The 18,527-nt window shown below is 31.6% G+C and overlaps 1 protein-coding gene across 47 annotated transcripts in view; it reads right to left on the bottom strand.

Moving 5' to 3' along the window:
* The window catches only part of LOC145242141 (protein hu-li tai shao-like), a 271,491-nt gene that overhangs the window by 82,209 nt on the left and 170,755 nt on the right, over positions 1-18,527 (bottom strand). For all 47 annotated transcript variants that reach the window (XM_080105113.1, XM_080105104.1, XM_080105102.1 and 44 more), the window contains one exon: positions 2,953-3,183. In XM_080105113.1, coding sequence (XP_079961239.1) covers positions 2,953-3,183 — 231 coding nt within the window. The remainder of the gene's footprint in view (positions 1-2,952; positions 3,184-18,527) is intronic.

An 18,527-nucleotide genomic window follows, 5' to 3' on the forward strand; every position in this document is an offset into this window, starting at 1 on the left:
TTGCAATGCAACCATTTTACTTTACAAGAGGCACATTTGCAAGGATACTCCATAGTTTCTGAGGTGGAAGAGGGCATATTTGCTTCCCTAATCATATCGCAATCAATGCTCTGATTGTATATATAAGATTACAAAATATACAACTGGGTTATAAAAAAATACAACATTTACAAAAAAGCTATCTTTCCAACCCAGACATTTATTGCAATGTCAGACAATTATTTTAAGAATGCTAACATATTTAAAACTAAATAAAAATGCTAACGTATTCAAAATGAAAGAGAAATGCATAGTTTAATGTTTTCAACTGATTTATAAGAAACAGTAATCATATTTGTAAATAGAAACAGAGTTTTGAGAAAACATAATTTTGCAGCAAGAGTACAAAGATTTCCACAAAATCTCTATGGACATTAGAGTATAAGAGTCTTCAGAAAATAAACATGGTAATGAAAGATTAATTTGAAGAAAATATTTTTTTATTTTTTAAATTAAAGTATACATCCTTATCATTAACTCGCCAAGAGTTTTTACATCAGTCATTATCAGTGATTGTTTACTGGCAACAATAAGCTTTCTTTAGTTCTCTCTCACTGCAAGAACTTAGACACCGGGGTTGGAAAGTAGGATTGAGAAGTCAGCGCCCAAGACGAGGAGCACTCTGACCTGCAAAAAGTGCCCAGGCAGCCCCATCGGCATCCTCCAGGCGATCAGCAATACACTAACCCCTTCTCAAAGAGAGAAGGCAAAGCCTGGAAAGGAGGACATCCTAGAACTGCACAGAACTAAACTCCCACCACAAAACCAACAAGGATCGGATCATTACAGAAATAATCTAATCTCTGTTGATTTTTGGGGCCCAGAAGCAATGTTCCTTGAAATCTGAGTGATAACAAGTTTCCCAAGATTTTCAGCATTCCCCACATCTTCCGATAACTGTTCTAAATTATTTTGAATTATCACATCTGTGTATCAGCGACTTCTTGTTGGCCTTCTTTGAAATTGGAGTGGCAATAATCCTCTCCCCAAGCTTCTAATACTCTCTGCATTCCAGCAAAGGTTTGGTTGGTACTCACTTGCTTGGGTTTTCCCATTCGCCTTGACCTTTCATAACAATTTTGTTTGGTACTACCACACGTGTACATGCTTTAATATTATCATCATCATCTGTACTCATTAGGAGTTTACACATACAGGCCACCATCAAGGATCTCCGAGAACAACCTGTGGTGTTCCCTGGAGTGACAACAAGTCTCTCCAGATTTCCAGAACTCTCCATCTCTTTTGATAAGCTTTACAAATTATCATTATTATTATACGTAGTGTGCCCATAATGTTATAAATTACATAAACTTTAAAGTTTACATAATATATAAGATTTAGATTGTTACAGCCACAATAATTTATTATTATTATTGTGTAAAAAAAAAAAAGTTTTACGTTTCTTAACATGGATAGAATGCTTAATAAAATTCAGTTGTACAGTTACACTCTTCTGGAGTGGGCAATACTTAAAATACAATTTTAAATTACTTAGGACTTCTACTCAGTCATGGCCAACAGAATGAGAGTATGCTACTTCTGTGAATTAAATAAAACTAGCCTGGGTGCCCAGCGTTGTCCGGACGTTTGTGTTGAGCAAAAAAAAGTGGTAGGCAGAAGTAGGAAAAGAACGTTAAAAAAATAGTGACGTTTTTGTATCCATCACTAAACCTAAGGTGGTGAAGGTTTAAATTAAGGCTAGTCAATCTAAAAGAAGGGATGAGTTTCGAAAATATTGGCGAAAAAAGCAACCCCTCCTTGTAGAAAAGAGCCAAGTTGAGGGTGAAGGAATTAATGTTTTTAGCCAATTTGTCGTCCGAAGGGTCGAGCTTCAAAACGATACCGATCTTGTGAAAATCCGTCGCCTCTGTCGAAAGTTTTAGGCAGACATACATACATACATTTAAACAGACAGGTGAGATTTACATAATAGATGGTTCTATTTGAAAATTCCATGCAAATTCCAGAGTCGGCAGAAAGATTCTGGAATTTGACAAGATACAACTGAAGAAAATTGGAAGTTACATCGAGCGAAACACTGTAAATAACACTCAAGATGAGAACAGTAGTCTGATGAATCCAAATGATATTAATGTTTTTTTCTTTTTAATAAATTTAAATAAAATGTAACATTATACAATTCACAATAAAAATTTTAACACATATTTGAATATTAAAATTTAAATCATTGATTTGGTTACAATGTATTGGTTTGCCACCACAAAAGCGATTACTTTCTAAACACATTTTTTTTTTTTGGTGTAAAAAAAAAAAGAAAAAGGAAAACAGATTCTTTGGATATAACCTAGTGTGTATAAGAGAATTAATGGTTTCCCTTGATTTTGAAGCACAACTGAAACATAATACTTGACTTTGTTAAACTTTAATTACTTACTCATCATTAGTTTGGAAATAATTTTGAAGTTTTTAAGCTAATGAATACGACATTAATTCTTGGCTAATTAAGTATTATAGTTCAGCATTTTTTCAGATGAGCACTGACAATTTGCATTATTAACTAGCAGGGCTACCCGGCGTTGCCTGGGACAAAAATGTCACATAAATTCTATCTATCTCTCTCTCTTTTCTCCTCCACCTCTTTCTTCTTTGCCGAGCTCATACAAAATTCTGTATAGGTTTCCAAGTTCAACTAAAAGGTTCGCAAATCGAACTAGATGCATTTGAAGAGGGTCGGAGGTAAATCTTCCGAAATGTGAAAATAACAGTGAAGATGTGAATATTAGTTCAAATAACACAAATTTAAGTATTATAGTTCGTTTGTGCTTGTCAACAAAATGAAAATAATTTTCCGATGTGCCTCTATCATGATGATTTTCATGCATAAAACCGTAATTTTATGAGAAAAAAAATGGCATGCATAGTTTATTTATTATAGAGAAGTGAACTTACGGCAACAACTGGTGGAGTATGAAGATGGATAATGCATCGAATATCTGGCCTCGCCTGGTGGATAGCCGAGTGGAGTGTAAAACCTGCCTTGTTGATACCCATGGTTGTGGAGCCAGTGTCAACAATCTCGCCTTGCATGTCTACCTTGACGAGAGAGGAAGCAGTTACTTCAGAGTACAATAGTCCAAAAGCGTTAAGCAGAAAATGTTCCTCCTCTTGGTTGATTCGAGCCTGAAAAGCAAAAAAAAAAAAAAAATTAATTCATGAAACTGAGCTAATATATAAAATCATGTCCAGATTTAAAAAGTTGGACATAAATATCATTTTGGCTAACAAATTAAACTTTCATTCTGATGAACCAATTTTGATTTGTTATTGTTGTACCATGTTATTAACAATAAACTTACATATTTAACTATTATTTATTAAAAAAAAAACCTGGTTTAGCAACTTGCTAATACTGAGACATTCTTAAATAAATACCTAAAAAGAAAGATTAGCTCAGGGGAATAACTAATTCTTTTAGTAAGAGTTAGCGTTCTTTATTTGCCTTTTAGAGCTTAACATAAAAAATGTGATTAGAGAATAAGAAACATTTACAAAATGAATTTGAATGTAATGGATCCTGGGCAACATCGAGTTAATATGGCTAGTATACAAGGTGTACAATGGTTGAAACATTGGAAAAATAGCGACAACTAAGGTGAGGAAAAACAGACAGAAATCTATATATCTATAAAAGTGAAAATGTCTGTGTGTCTGTGTGTGTGTGTGTGTGCATGCGTGTGTGTCTGACTGTGTACACTTCCCTACCAAATAACTCTGTTAATTTTCAGTCTACAGACTCAAGATTTGACATAACGGGTATTGAGATTTGGGAAAATCTTTTTAATCGGTTTTAGGTCAAAAATTTGGTGTTAAGGAGTCAAAGATTTGACCTTTGAAAACTCTACCAAACTTCTCCACCAATTTTAGGTCTAAACACTTAAAATTTTAGATATAGGTTACTTGGACATGGATCTAACTTTATAATTTGATTTGAGCTCAAAACAGTAAATATTAAGGTCATAATTGGGGTCAAAGTTAAAAAAAAAATGACCTCTGCAGTCTCTACCAAATTACTCAGCCAATTTTTGGTCTAAACATTTGAAATTTTATTTAAAGCTTATTCAGACATAGGGCAAGCTTTTTAATCATTTTTTTTTTTGCTGAAAATTTGGCTTCCAAGGGGTCAAAGTTCAAAAGATTTGACCTTTGCGGTCTCCAGCAAACTATTAAGCCAATTTTGGGTCTAAACATTTTAAATTGTACATAAAGGGTATTCAGACATGCAGCAAGCTTTTTAATCAGTTTTTGGACAAAAATTTGGCTGGTAAGAGGTCAATGTTTACAGAGTTGAACTTTCCAGACTCTACCAAACTCCTCTTCTAATTTTGGGTCAAAACACTTGAAATTTTAGATGTAAATTACTTGGGACATGGATCAAATATTTTAATTTGAGCCCATAAATAAATGTTAATGGGTCAAAATTGGGGTCAAAGTTAAAAAAAGATTTGATGTCTGCGGTCTCTACCAACTTTTCTCTATGGTACTTAAGGAAGCCTATTATATGGAAAGGCATTACCGTACATATTCACACTTTTTAATATATACATATGCTCATAAAATTACATAGGGCCTGAGCAAAGCTGGGCAGAACTGCTAGTATATTATAATGCTGATAATTTTATTTATTTAAAAGAATTGAAAAGGAAATTAAAACTTTTAGCTAACATATAATTCAATAAAAACCAAATATCAGCTATATACAGGAATTTGATTGGATTTATCTTTATGGTTATTCAATTTTCCATTCCAAATTTTGCCAGATTTATTCCAAATTACTCTCTCCATATATGAAAGCATACAGTCTTTGGTCATTATGTTCTCTGTATGAGACTTAACTCTGATAAAATGTTTTCAGGATCACTGCTGAACACTGTTCTGATGTCATATGGATTACATATACTGCCCCATCCCCCAGATAAGCTCTTCAGGCATGGTAAACACTGCGTAGTATTCTTTGATGTTTGATTCAACTTTATCAAGGTTAATGTCTCGATAGTTATTTCAATGGAGAGTTTCTTTTATAGTCTCTTTCATCTTAATACATATTGATAGTACTACATATTGTCTTTGCTCAACGTCGTACTCAACAAATGATTCTTTCTTTACATCATATAGATACGGGTTGAAGTTGAGATATTGTCCAGTGAGGGTTGACATTCGATGTATGAATGATTTGAACCCCTGCTCACTGAGCATTATCAGCACGTCTCGGAAAGGCAATTATTATGATCCTTTTTCATGGTATTCTGTATAGCTGGTTGGATGGAGTTCATAGTCAAACAATGCCTGAACACTGTCTTGGTTATGCCAGAGCAGAATATGAATGCTTATCATCCAAATATCACAGCTACATTCATAGTGATATGGATTCTAATGCAATTTTATTTGAAGTATTCCATATATACATTGGCCAGAGCTAGGTCTTCTTGCCGGTATATCTTAGATCCAAGTGGGTTCTTTTCATACAGAAAGTCAACATTTCAAGCAGATTATCTACTGGGATGAAAGGTGCATTCATGCAGTGAAGGATCTGAAACTAACTTACCCCATATTACAGTCTCATCAGCAGTGAGTACCTTTGTGAACAGATTGACTACATCTAGCCTGGCAATTTTTCAGAAAATAAAATTACTATCTATCTATATATATATATATATATATATATATATATATATATATATATAAGCAAAATGAAAATGATTTAGGCAAGGCTCTATAGACAAATTTATCTTTAGTTAACCTTTGACAACTAAATATTTTCATTTACTAGCCAAATAGAAAATTTACTAGCCATACCCACGTGATTTTTGGAAAATGACATCTTCATTCTGTGACGATTATGTGCATAATAAATTTTTTTGTATTTTTTTTAGATGTAGATACAAATTTTATGTTGATACTTGAAAGTATAAACATTCTAATTTCTTCAGATGTTCTATTTTTTAAACAGCCTTCGTTAAAAAAAAAGAAGAAGGATATTGTTCTATTAAACTTTTATTGTTTAAATAATTTAACTTTTTTTTTTTTTTTAATAAAATAAACAAAGTTGAAAAGATATTTTTCACTCAATAGTGAGCTTTGGAAGATTGTCAGTGAAAGAAATGCAAATCGGCAAAAGATAAGCGTTTCATTATTTCTAGTCGCCATTTTGAAAAATCACTCGCAATGTAGAGCCCTGTTATGGAAAAATCATTTACTTAGGCTCTAAGAATTCAACATCAACAACCAATCTGTACATGATCATTTCTGAGACGAGGCAAATCTTTTTAGTCTCATTATCAACTCCGGGATTAGACATCAAATAGAAAATATAAATATATGATCAATACCAAAGCGAGGCTATCAAAAGGTTATAGAGCAAATCAAGATTATAGGTTAAAAAAAAGAGGTAAATATAATTGACTTAGAGAAATGCTTACAAGGGCTATATCAAGCAAGTACAAATATTATTTAAGGAGTTATGATAATTTTTATAGACTGTTTATATTTCAAGTACCAAAACAAAGTGGAAAAACAAAATGACAAAGTGCCAATTTGAGATTTTGAAAACCAAATTTTTTTTTTTATTAATAAAATCATTAATTTTAAAAAACCAAGATTTTTGACAAGTAAAAGGTCATTTATAAAACAATATTTCTCCTATTTTTTCTTTTTTTTATTGTACTGGTATTAACCCCAGGAGAGGTAACCCTCTCATAGAAACAGCAACATCTATATCCAATCTTAGTGATGAAAGAGTCCAGGATCGATGTGTATTTAGCATGGTTGGCACTTTTATTTTTATTTTTTTTTGTTAAAGAAGTTGGTCACACTTTTAAAAAAGATTGTCATAGTAATATTTTTTTAAATTTGAAAATCAAACGTTTCTTTTTTAAACAAATAAAATTATTTAAAGTAAAATGTTATTCTCAAAGCAAGAATTCTCCTTGTTTACTTCTGCATTCTATGGGTATCATATATAATATGTAAGCGTACACCTTTATAAATATTTAAAAACATGTTTTAGGTTGATAAACATTTATAGAACGTTGTAGGTGTATGAAGCAATTGATTATACTGTTTAAGAGAATGGGATAAACATCCACACTCCTCACGGAAGATTTAACGGTAGAGTTTTCTTAATGCAAACTTGAAAACCCTTTTCTCTGCAGTTCCCTTCAGATTTAGGCTATGCAATTTCTATGCAAGAAACTATGATTTAAAGCAGTTAGTTTGCATCTCTCAAAATCCGTGCTTATCTTGTGCACGATTATATGTTTCAGTTTTAAAGGGTGAAGTGCCAAGAAATAAGTTTATATATAGCTACAAATAACTAAACAAGAAAAGTGGTATGCCAAGAGACATTTATCAGATTCATGGTTTTAAATATAATAAACATGAAAAGAATAAAGGGAACAATAAAACAAGGGAGGTTAGTTAAGGTTAATATTATCAAATGTTTACTTATTATTATCACCTAGCATAGCTTGATTGTGCATTGAACCAGTCATAGTTAAAAGCCAAGTCATTGTCTGGGCATTACAACAATTTACACCTAAGTACATTTTATTTATTTATTTTTTTTTTATTAAGTACAGGTAATTTCTACTCATTTTTACTCTTCCCAACCATACTAATAATCCACTGGGTTTGAACCTAACACACCTCATAGGTAAGGTATTATCATCACGGTATCAGGTTCCTAGGTCTAAGAGTGCAAGTATTTGTGAAGATGGGTCACTATCATTACACCCTATCCAACTAAAGTAATGTTGGGCAAATTCTTAGGCCCCACCTTCAAAACTTAACATAAAAAGTAAAAGAGGAATAAAAAAAAAAAAATAAAAATAAAAAAAATTCAAGATTATGGACTGGAAGACGCATTCCCTGAATAATATCAGGCATTGTTGCAAGTTATATATTATAGATGTAAAAATATCCATAAATTTTTTATTTTTATTTTTTATTTTTTTTTTACACAGTGATCACCACTTATCAAGGCCCGGAAGCCACTCAGGGATAAGGGTTATTGCAAGTACATTACGTTAGTGTGGAGATTTGATGAAGTGTTTAATTAGGGGGGGGGGAGCGGTTCATTAGGAATTTGTTAACATTGGACTTGAAGACATCCAAGTTGTAGTCCGGAGAGAAGCAGGCAGACGGAACAGAGTTATATTATATGTAATATATATATTATATGTATATATATTATATGTAATGTAAATATACAGGCATTATGTTATTGTGTTATGAAAAAGGTTTGCATGCTGTGTTAAATAATTTGAGGGGGGGGGCGATTTTAATTTGGTGGAGCTTTGAAGAAACTTTGTATTTTCAACTCGTGTGATATGGTTGCAGCATAAGCACTTAACTTTATAGCGAGCAATTTGACTGAATCCATAAGTTAGTTGAAAAGTCAGATTTTTTTTTTTTTTACTTAAACTATAGAAACTTCTGTAATTAGCAACTGGCAGAGTGTAATCCATATTGACCAAGGGAAGAATCTATAATGTGTATGCAGTGTGATGGTGTACGGAAATGAAACATAGCCAGTTGAGTGTTTACAATATGCATTGCATGGAGAGAAGTGATATAAGATTGATAAAATGTATGTACAATGCAAGTTTTAAACAGGCTTAAATGTGATTCTAAAAGCTTTCCAACACATGTCAACATATAAAACAGATGTAAAACTGAATATGATGCTGAATATCTCTTGAGGTTAATACATATTAAAAAAAACAAAAAAACAGCAACAAATCCAAGAGAGAAGAGATGTGAATATTTAAAAAAAAAAAAAAAAAAAAGCAGGACATAAAGATATTAATTGATCTTTGTTGTCTTCTATTATTTCTTTTCAATATTTTTTTTTATTTCATTAGTATTGTCATAGCTTTCTTTAGCAAAGCTTTCTAAATAAAAATGTTGATAGGCATTTTTATTTTAAACCTTATGTGAGTAGCAACCATTTGTTTGTATCCGAATTGTATATTTTTCTTATTAATACAATTTTTTTTGTTGAACGAAAATGGAAATTTGCAGTATACAGAATTCAAGTTAAAAGATTACATTTTGTGAAAATTATTCAAATAAGTAAAAAAAAAAATAAAAAAAAAATCTGTTTTATTTCATTTTGCTATTAAACATCAATAAATATTTAAATTAATATGGATACTTTGTTGAAATTATTAAATATATAAATTTGTTTAAACTTATATATCCAGTGTTGCCCATGAGTCTTTAATTTCATTTTTGTTTTGCTTTTTATTTAAAATAAAAGTTTGTTTATTTTTAAATATCCTGTTAAAGTTTTTATTTGTTTTTTAACCAAATTATTATGTTTTTAATATGATTTTGAAAGTTAAGTCAAATTTTTCCAATATTATTCAATCAGTAAATTAACTAAATCATTATAAAACAGTAACTAATAGTTATTAAACTATTGTTGTTTTAATCTCTATAAAATTATTTAATGTAAATAGCTTCCAAACATGAAGATTTACTAAGAATTTTCTAAGCCTGAAATGATTTCTATTTGATAAATGTAAAAAGGTCGCAAAGTAATTTATTCTTTTTTTTTTTTTTTACTATTTGCAAAAGTTTTAAATGACTGACATGTTTATGACCAAACAAAAAATAAATGAATGCATTCTGGGAAATTTACTTCCATGAATAAATTATTTTAGGATTTTAAACAATTCATTGTATGCTTAATTCATGATATGCTAAAACATTTTTTATTTAAATATATATTTGATTAATATTAATTTAAGTAGTCATGATGAAAACATCCAAACAATGATACAGGCATAGTTGTCTTACAATTTTATTAAAATGTTAGAAAACATTACTAAATTATTCAATTTTGGTCCCCTGACAAAAGGAGGGTTCACCTGTAAATTCACCCTTGTCCGTTTGTCTGTTCGCACTTTTCTCAATAACTACGCCTTGGAATTTTTTGAAATTTTGCATAAACATTAAACATGATATGAGTAAAAAATAACAGAATGGATTTTCCGAGAAAACTCCAGTTGCCCCACCTAGGGGTGCCTTTCGGGCTAAAATGGCTAAACTTGACACTTTTGTGCTTATTAAAAAAAAATTGATGCCTTGGATTTTTATAAAACTTTCTAAAAAGTTTTAACTAACTGATTTCTATATAATTTTGTTTGTCTATACTTCGCGATAACTCTTGCGTGTGCCCCAGGGGCTCTTTTAGGGCTAAAAACACTCCATTTTTGGGACTATTTTAGTATATTTGTCCAAAATTTTCAGTTTTGCATGGTGCTGAACTCAAATTTAAATATTTTAAGGCCTTGGGGACTTTTGGGGGCTAAATGGAGATGGGGGGGGGATGATGGACTTAGTAATTTCTTTTTTTACATAGTGCAAAACTCAAATTTACATATGTTAAGGCCTAAAACTGCACCATTTGTTCATTTTTACCAAGATTTGGCATCCCCTGCAGACTTTGGGGGCTAAAGGGGCTAAATGAGGTGGGGGGGGATGCTGAACTTAGTCATTTTTTTTATGCCTCGTTCACTGTGCACTCACAGGTGGACCATGCATGCTTCACCTGTTTGTTCATGAATAACTGTATGAACTTGTGTATTTAACTAATAGGGTTAAAAGGAGATATGTTTTTCTGAGTAACTTCAATTTGATGGTATATCAAAAAGGAAAAGACAGAAGGGAGAGGGCAGAGCATAGCTTGACACCTGTGGTGTGTGTGTGTGAGTGAGTGAGTGAGTTTGTGAAAGAGAGATACTGTAACTTGGCAATCCCTGGAAACATGTGTCACGTGAAACTGTGCGAGGTATTTACATTATGAATTAAAAAAAAAAAAGAAAAAAAAACACACAACCTTTTCTTTCTTTTTACACTTATCTTTTAAGGCAGTTATGGATCTTAATGGTATATCTGGCTTACATATATTTAGAAGGATGTACAAAGTACTATTAAATTCATGACATAGAATGTACAAATAAAATACTTGTTCTAGATTTCTTTGTTATATAGAAAGAACTAGCAAAGACATCCAGCATAACCCGGGAATAATAAAGATAAAACATCTAGTATATAAAATGTATTATGTTTAGCAGCGGTGTTCCAAAATTCACAATGATCAGCTAATTGGTTTAGAAATGAAAGTGAATTCTACCCATACAACTATATAAACATTTCCTAACATTATAAAAGATGGGGATTATAACGAAGATTCAGTGTCTGTAACAAAAACCGTGTCACATTCCTCAACAGTTTTAATATTAACATGGTATTTTTTTTTTATTCATTTCATTTATTTTTTTCATACATATGATTTGTGCATACATTATTATGAGAAAGCTATTAAAATGATTGGTTGGTTGTTTTTGTTATACGGCCTAGCAACCCTTTTCAGGTTATTCAATGCCAAATCCAGTAATTTTGAAGAAAAGGTTTTTATTAGAATATATTTTATTTTTCAAGTCAGTTTCTATTTAACCCATAGTTGGGACCCTAACAGGTACTACCACTCTGGGTCAGAATGGACCTGGGAACAATGGCAATTAAAGGGTGGTTCCACACTCCCCAAAGCCTGCAAGCTGGGGCCTCACCATTGGATATAGTTTAAGGTCATACCCAGGACCTCATTAAAATGAGGGAGGTGGGTGGGGGCTAATCTTTTTTTTTATGTGCATTCATAAACCTATTAGATAATTGCATCTGGAGGGCACATATTTGCTGACTGCCAAAACTTTAGAGTCTTTCTCTTGCACCAAAATAATATCAATAACTTATCTATAGTACTAAAATAGAGTAGATGTGCAGTCGATTACATGACAACAGATTAATATGAAAAATGAGGATTTGTATGCCATGAATTGCCACATAAATAATAATTAACAAAAGCTAAGTAAATATAACACAGTCGGATGTACCGAATACAATGTTAGGAAAACAAGAAACAAACTAAAAAACAAAAAAAAAAAAAAAAACTACTAATGAAACTTGATAGATTAGTTTAGACATTATTTTTCAGTAAGGAAGTTGTTGGATGAGAATATTAGATTATATCAGGAAGGAGTGGTGGAAAACAATGAGCCCAACTAAAAGCCTTTAAACGTTTAGTCCATTAATAACATTTGTTAGAGGAGGAGGAGGAGGAGGGAGAGTAGAGAGGAAGGCGGAGGATTACACCTTTTAAGCCAATACAGGTGTGAAAAGAAAACTAAATTCAGCTAAATGGAGAACTTATAAAGTTGTTTTATCTGATTCGAAACCATTTAACTTTAATACGTTTATGTATTTCATTAATTAAACTACACAACTTGTGATTTATTGTAACAAAATTAATCATACTTCTATAAAAAAATTTGGTTCAATTTGCAACAAGAATTTTAAAAATTTCTCAGTAGAAAACGGTTATTTCAAAGCATATAACAACAAAGTAAATGTATACATGAACTTTTCAGTTTAAAATTGATATTCATACTTTATTTTTTTTAAATGAAAACCGACCCAGGCAAGGCATAAAGTCACTCAAGGCATAAAGCCACTTGATGTAAGAAGCTAACAAGAAAAAAAGATGCTTAACACAAAGACAAGAGATACCTATTGGCCTTAATCGTGAGAAAAAAAAAAAAAAAAAAAAAAAAAAAAAAATCAAAGCTATAGGTAGAAGGAAAACAGTCAGCAGGCAGAGTTCCACAACTGTTTATTTTTTATTATTATTATTATTATTATTATTATTATTACATTTTTACCCCAAACAAGGCACATTGCCACTTTAGTGTAAGGGGCTACTATCAGGGACATAAGCTACTGAGATACTATGTAGGGAGTTGAGCAGCAAGATGTCTTGTAATTAACTCATAGACGTATCGATGACAGGTACAGTAGAACCCAAGATACGGTGGCTCTAGGATGTGGATTTTAGGTTACAATCTGGAATACAATGTTTTTCTGACCCTGGTTATGGTATTTGCCCCGCCTTAGTGTTATTTATAATGTGATTTGATTATATACATGTGCATTATATACTGTACTGTATTTTGTTAATAATTTTTAATGCTGTATCCCGGGTTCTACTGTACTGTCACTCAGAATAAGAGTGGACCTGGGAGTAGTAGTAATTAAAAGATGACTCCACACATTCAGAGCTGGTGTCTCACTACTGGGTCAGGGCTCTATGGACAAATTTATATTGAGTTGACCTTTGATAACTAAATATTTTCGTTTGCTACCCAAATAGAAAAGTTAATAGCCAAACCCACATGATTTTTAGAATATGACATCTTCGTTCCATGACGAGTATGTGCATCAAAGATTTTTCTGTATATTTTTTTAATAAGTGTAATTCTAAATATACAACAAATTTTATGTTGATACTCGAAGGTATAAACATTGATTTCTTCAGATGTTTTTTTTTTTTAAACAGCCTTCATTAAACAAAAGAGTATATTGTTCTACTAAACTTTTATTGTTAAAATAATTTAAATTTGTTCGTTTTATTATAAAAAAAAAAAAGTTGAAAAGATATTTTTCACTCAGTAGTGAGCCTCGGAAGATTGTCAGTGAAAGAAATGCAATCGCTAAAAGATAAGCGTTTCATTATTTCTAGTCGCCATTTTGAAAAATCACTCGCAAATACGACTGTTTCACTCGTAATATAGAGTCCTGTGGGTATAGACTCAGAAAAGGAATATGTATTCATAGGTGTAAAAGGAATCTAAAGTCAAATACAGAATTGGATTATACAAGAGTCTTAATACCACGTGATTTAAAAAAATGAAAAATTTGAAAAAGATTTTGAATCGTAAATGTTTACATGAGCATTTCAATTTAAATCTGATATTCATATTTTGTCAAATGTATTTAGAAAATACAGTTATTTTTTTTTTTTATTACAAATGAATCATTTAATGACTGAGGATGCCATAATGATTTCAAATATGATTTTAAAAGATAAAGTTAAGAAAAATAATCAATAATAATAATAAAAAAAAAAAAAGCAAAATAAAAATGAAAGTAAAAAGTCTCCTGGGCAATGCCAGGTAGGTAGGCTAGTTATATAGATAAATTTATTTTCACCACCGAAATAAAGAGTTTATCATTTTAGCAAACTGAATGAATTCTAAAAGCTTAATAAACTGCCATAAAGCTATGAAAGGTTAAAAGAAAGGCACCTCTAGTGAAAGGTTTGCATAAAACTGTGCAGAAAACATAACTGGTTTTCTCATGATTGCTTGCCAAGGGTAGCAACACAGCTTATAACAATAGATTTTTTTCATATTTAAGGCACAATTAAATGAAAGGGCGGCTTTTAGTAAGCTGGGAAAATAAGCCGTATTCTATATATTAAAAAATAAAAATCAATATTGGCATTGTATATTTTAATAAAATCTATTTCATTGTTTTTTTTTTTTTTTCTTTTTTTTTTTTTTTTCCTGAAGGTTTGAAAATAACAAATTAACTACGTTTTTAGTAAAGAAACAAAAAAATAAAAAAATAAAATAAAAAATACAGGCTAGAAAAATTCAGTTGAGGTAGGGAGTGTAAAGTTAGAGTTAGAGTCAGGAGTCACAGCAGGTTTGCTGAAACAGACTCCAGAGTTGGGAAATTTTTTTTATACACTTCCCTAGTTCTCTGTCTGTATATAGAGGTGAGTGAGAGAGTAAAAAGAAGCTTAGCAAGAGATGGGGCACTTGGTGCGTAAATTGTAAATTATGGCTAATTAAAACAATTAGAAAGGAATTGGTCTTAGAAACAAAACTCATTCTTAAAACTTAAGGAATATTTTAGCAGGTATTTTGCAAGTTAGGAAAATAAATTTTGATAAACTAATCTTTAGTAAAATAATAAATATTCAACATATTTGGTATGCACGCAACACTAGGTAATTATTGCTAGTGTCTTGATAACATCATAGAAAAAGATGAATTACATAAGTATACCAAAATGAACGAAAATAATGCTCAGTGCAAAAACGATTTTTAAATGTTTTTTTTTTTTTGTTTTTTTTAAATAGAATTACATAAATATGGGTCGGGTGAATCTTAATACAGCCAGAAAATAATGATGCAGAGTTAAAAGTAAATACAATCACTATAAAATAAATTTTTATAAACGATCCATATTTTCTTTATTTGCATGTATATTAAAAAGAAAAAGTAAAAAAAAAGAAAAGAAAAGAAAACTATCCTGCTTAGTAGAGAGAGATGCTACAATATCTTGAGTATTTTTATAAAATATATTATCAGAAGAATCTTCATGCTGGCTAAATCCAAAAATATCTAGGCCAATGATTAAAAAGTTTTTTTTTTTAAGTGATAGAGACAAAGAAATGGAATGTTAATGTACGCATACTGTCTCATACATATAAAAGAAAAAGGAAAGAGAAAGCTATGCAAGATAAACGAAAGTGGTGGGAACTGGTTGCCAGGATATATTTTATAGAAATGTGGTGTCTCTGTCTGTTTGTCCAGCTATTCAATTGAAAAGTCGCAATTACACAACTATTCTTTTTTTTTTTTTTTTTTTTTTTAAAACAAAGAAATCCCCACTTATCAAGGCCTGGAGGCCACTCGAGGATAAGCGTTAATGAGTGTACAGTAGTCAATGGGACAATATTGTAGTAATCGTTAGTAGTGGAAATATGGTAAATTGGATTACTTAAGGAGACGGCTCATCAAGAACTTGTTTACGTTGGAATTGAAGACGACCACATTGTAGTCAGTCGGAAAGCAGGGAAATGAAAGAGAGTTCCACAGGTGTGCAGTTCTTAAGTTTTCTAAGGAATGCAATGTTGGTATTAGTTTGATATTAGACTGGTTTACAATAATACATTTATTTTTTTACAAGAACATTTAGTTTTCTATAAATGCTCAAGTTTGTATTAGCTGCCCCCATCACAACATCCACAGGAACACATGTAGTCAAATGCAAATCTTTTTAATTTGTTAGGTCCATATTAGTATGGACTAATTTTGAATTTTGCTTAGCCTATATCCAACGCATTCTATCCAAACTACTGTTTCAATTATAGTTGAATCTGCTATTTGCATCAAAGTGACTACCTGTCCGTGTCATGCTAAAAGAACCTGCATAGTAATTAGTAGTGTTGCATGCTCTCATGAGAGTCATCCATTTGTCTTGCTGTATTTTTTTTAGTCTTGGCTTAGGTTCTGTTACTGTAGTGGTCTCTTGCACACTTTGTGTATCTTTTTGGACTTTTTACTTTACATTTTAAGATTTTTTTCTATTGTTTTTCTTTTGTATTGGCCATGGTGAAATAGCATTCTCAAGATTAGGAACAATTTAAAATTAAAAAAAAAAAAAAATTTGTGTTTACCGGTTATGATGAAAACTAAAGTGTGTCCCATTCCCTCCCAAAATAAAAAAATAAAATAAATAAATTCCTGATCGTCCTTAAAGAAAAATTTTGAAAATGACATTGAAATCAAAAGTAACTATAACCTACTTCCATTTATGTCCACTTTCAGACATAAATCATCGATTTAATATTTGTTTTTTAAGGAAAAGATTGCATTTATAATAGCAGACAATTTATGCAAATGTAAACATGTGCAATGATCCAGGTTTAATAAGGTGCATAGTTACAATGTATACAGACAATAAGCCAGTGATGAAAAACCTGTCCATTTCCAGATTTGATGATCCAAAATTTCTCTACTTGGAAAAGTTATTGACTCTTTAAACAGGAAATCATGCTGAGGAATCAAACCACTTTAAATCATAGAAAAATTAATGTTAATTTCGGATAGCAAGGTTAGTAAGTTTTTTATGCCTAGTGATAAAACAGCTTAACTTTTCCAAGTTGGGTGGAGATACACACACACACACACACACACACACACACACGGCAAAATAAGCGCGAGCGTTTGTGTATATCAACAAAAGACTTTTTGCGTCGGTTAGATTCCGTGAGGAGATTTCGCATTAAGATCGTAATATCCCCGATTTGCAAACGGACATTGTCTCTATCTTTTTTTTTTTTGATCGAGTTAAACAAAATTCTCATTGTACTGTCGTCTTCAGTGTTTGTTTGTTTTTTTTTGTATAAACAAACCAAAACTATTCAAATGCCTTCGGGTCGAGTAGTATCTGTTCTGTAATTGGTCCTTGATCAATGTAGGGGAAACCCTTCATACTGAGACAATTACTATTTATTTGGATACTGTCAAAGTATCCCCTTTTTGGGGGAGCTGATTTTCCCCCCACATTAAAAACGACCTTGTGGCTAATTTGCTTTTGTGGGAGGTTTAAAGGCAACGCCATTTCTGCAAGTCATCTTTTGTTTTTGATTGACCACGTTAAATTTGAACACTTTAGACTTCCGGTTGCATCATGGATAATATGTCATTTTTATTCACTTTTTTTCCACCTTCACGTCATGGGTTCATGCCTGCCTGCCTACTACCACATTTTTTTTTGCTCAACACACACCTCCAAACACCCGGACAATACTGGGCACCCAGGCTAGTATATATATACATAACTACTTCATTTAATCACATAAACCTAATATACGAAAGTATAGATTTATGCGTAAACTTCAAGTATTTACTTCAAAAGTGCTCAATACGTAGGTAGAGCTAGTTAGTAATTTATAAAATATATATGGCGATTAAGCTACACTGAATATTCTGCGTTTCATCCACTATAGGATTCGTCAGGCTGCCTGACGAATCCTATAGTGGATGAAACGCAGAATATTCAGTGTAGCTTAATCGCCATATATATTTTATAAATTACTATACATACATATATATATATATATATATTCTGGCAAAGTGAACAGAGGGAGGTCAGCTAGGTTTCTGTTGGTCTGAAAGGCAAATTCCCCTTTGGATGTTAGCTGAAATATTCGGTTGGACTTGTGTTTTGATTTAGTTGGGCTCAGAGTTCTGACAGCAAATTTATCGTTTGGTAAAAAAACCATATTCAATATAACGCCTTCAAATAAAACATTGTTTCTGGTTTTAAACTTGGGTTGTGACTGTCTGGAAGGAAGATGCTTTTGTTACAATAGAGACCGAGACCACAGGATTGACACTAGAGGCAGTGTCAAAATCAAGTACTGAATTCAAACAAGCAGATGATCACAGCATGTGAAGGGAATGCACACGAAAATGCACGTTTACACAAATATTCCATTCCAGTTTTTGCAACTCTTGCTGAGAGGTGTCAACGTCCTCCTACATACAGCGCTTGGTATTTCCAAATCTTCACCTATCTGGTACTGATCAGGCTCAACATTGCTTAACTTCAGTGATTTAATGAGAGATAGTGTGTCGATATGATTATGCCATATTAGTCAATCTGGTATTTATTAAATCTAAAGCAATTTATGTGCTTTAAATACTTTATAGATATTTTCCTGGAACATAGCATTCAGCTATGAAAACTATGAGCTTACTAGATTTCAATATGTGATACAATATAAATGTGTATAATGTTGCAAAGTTGCAATGCATGGGGACGAG

This window comes from Euprymna scolopes, chromosome 21 (genome assembly GCF_053919585.1).
Source record: "Euprymna scolopes isolate OS-2025 chromosome 21, ASM5391958v1, whole genome shotgun sequence".
NCBI lineage: Eukaryota > Metazoa > Mollusca > Cephalopoda > Sepiida > Sepiolidae > Euprymna > Euprymna scolopes.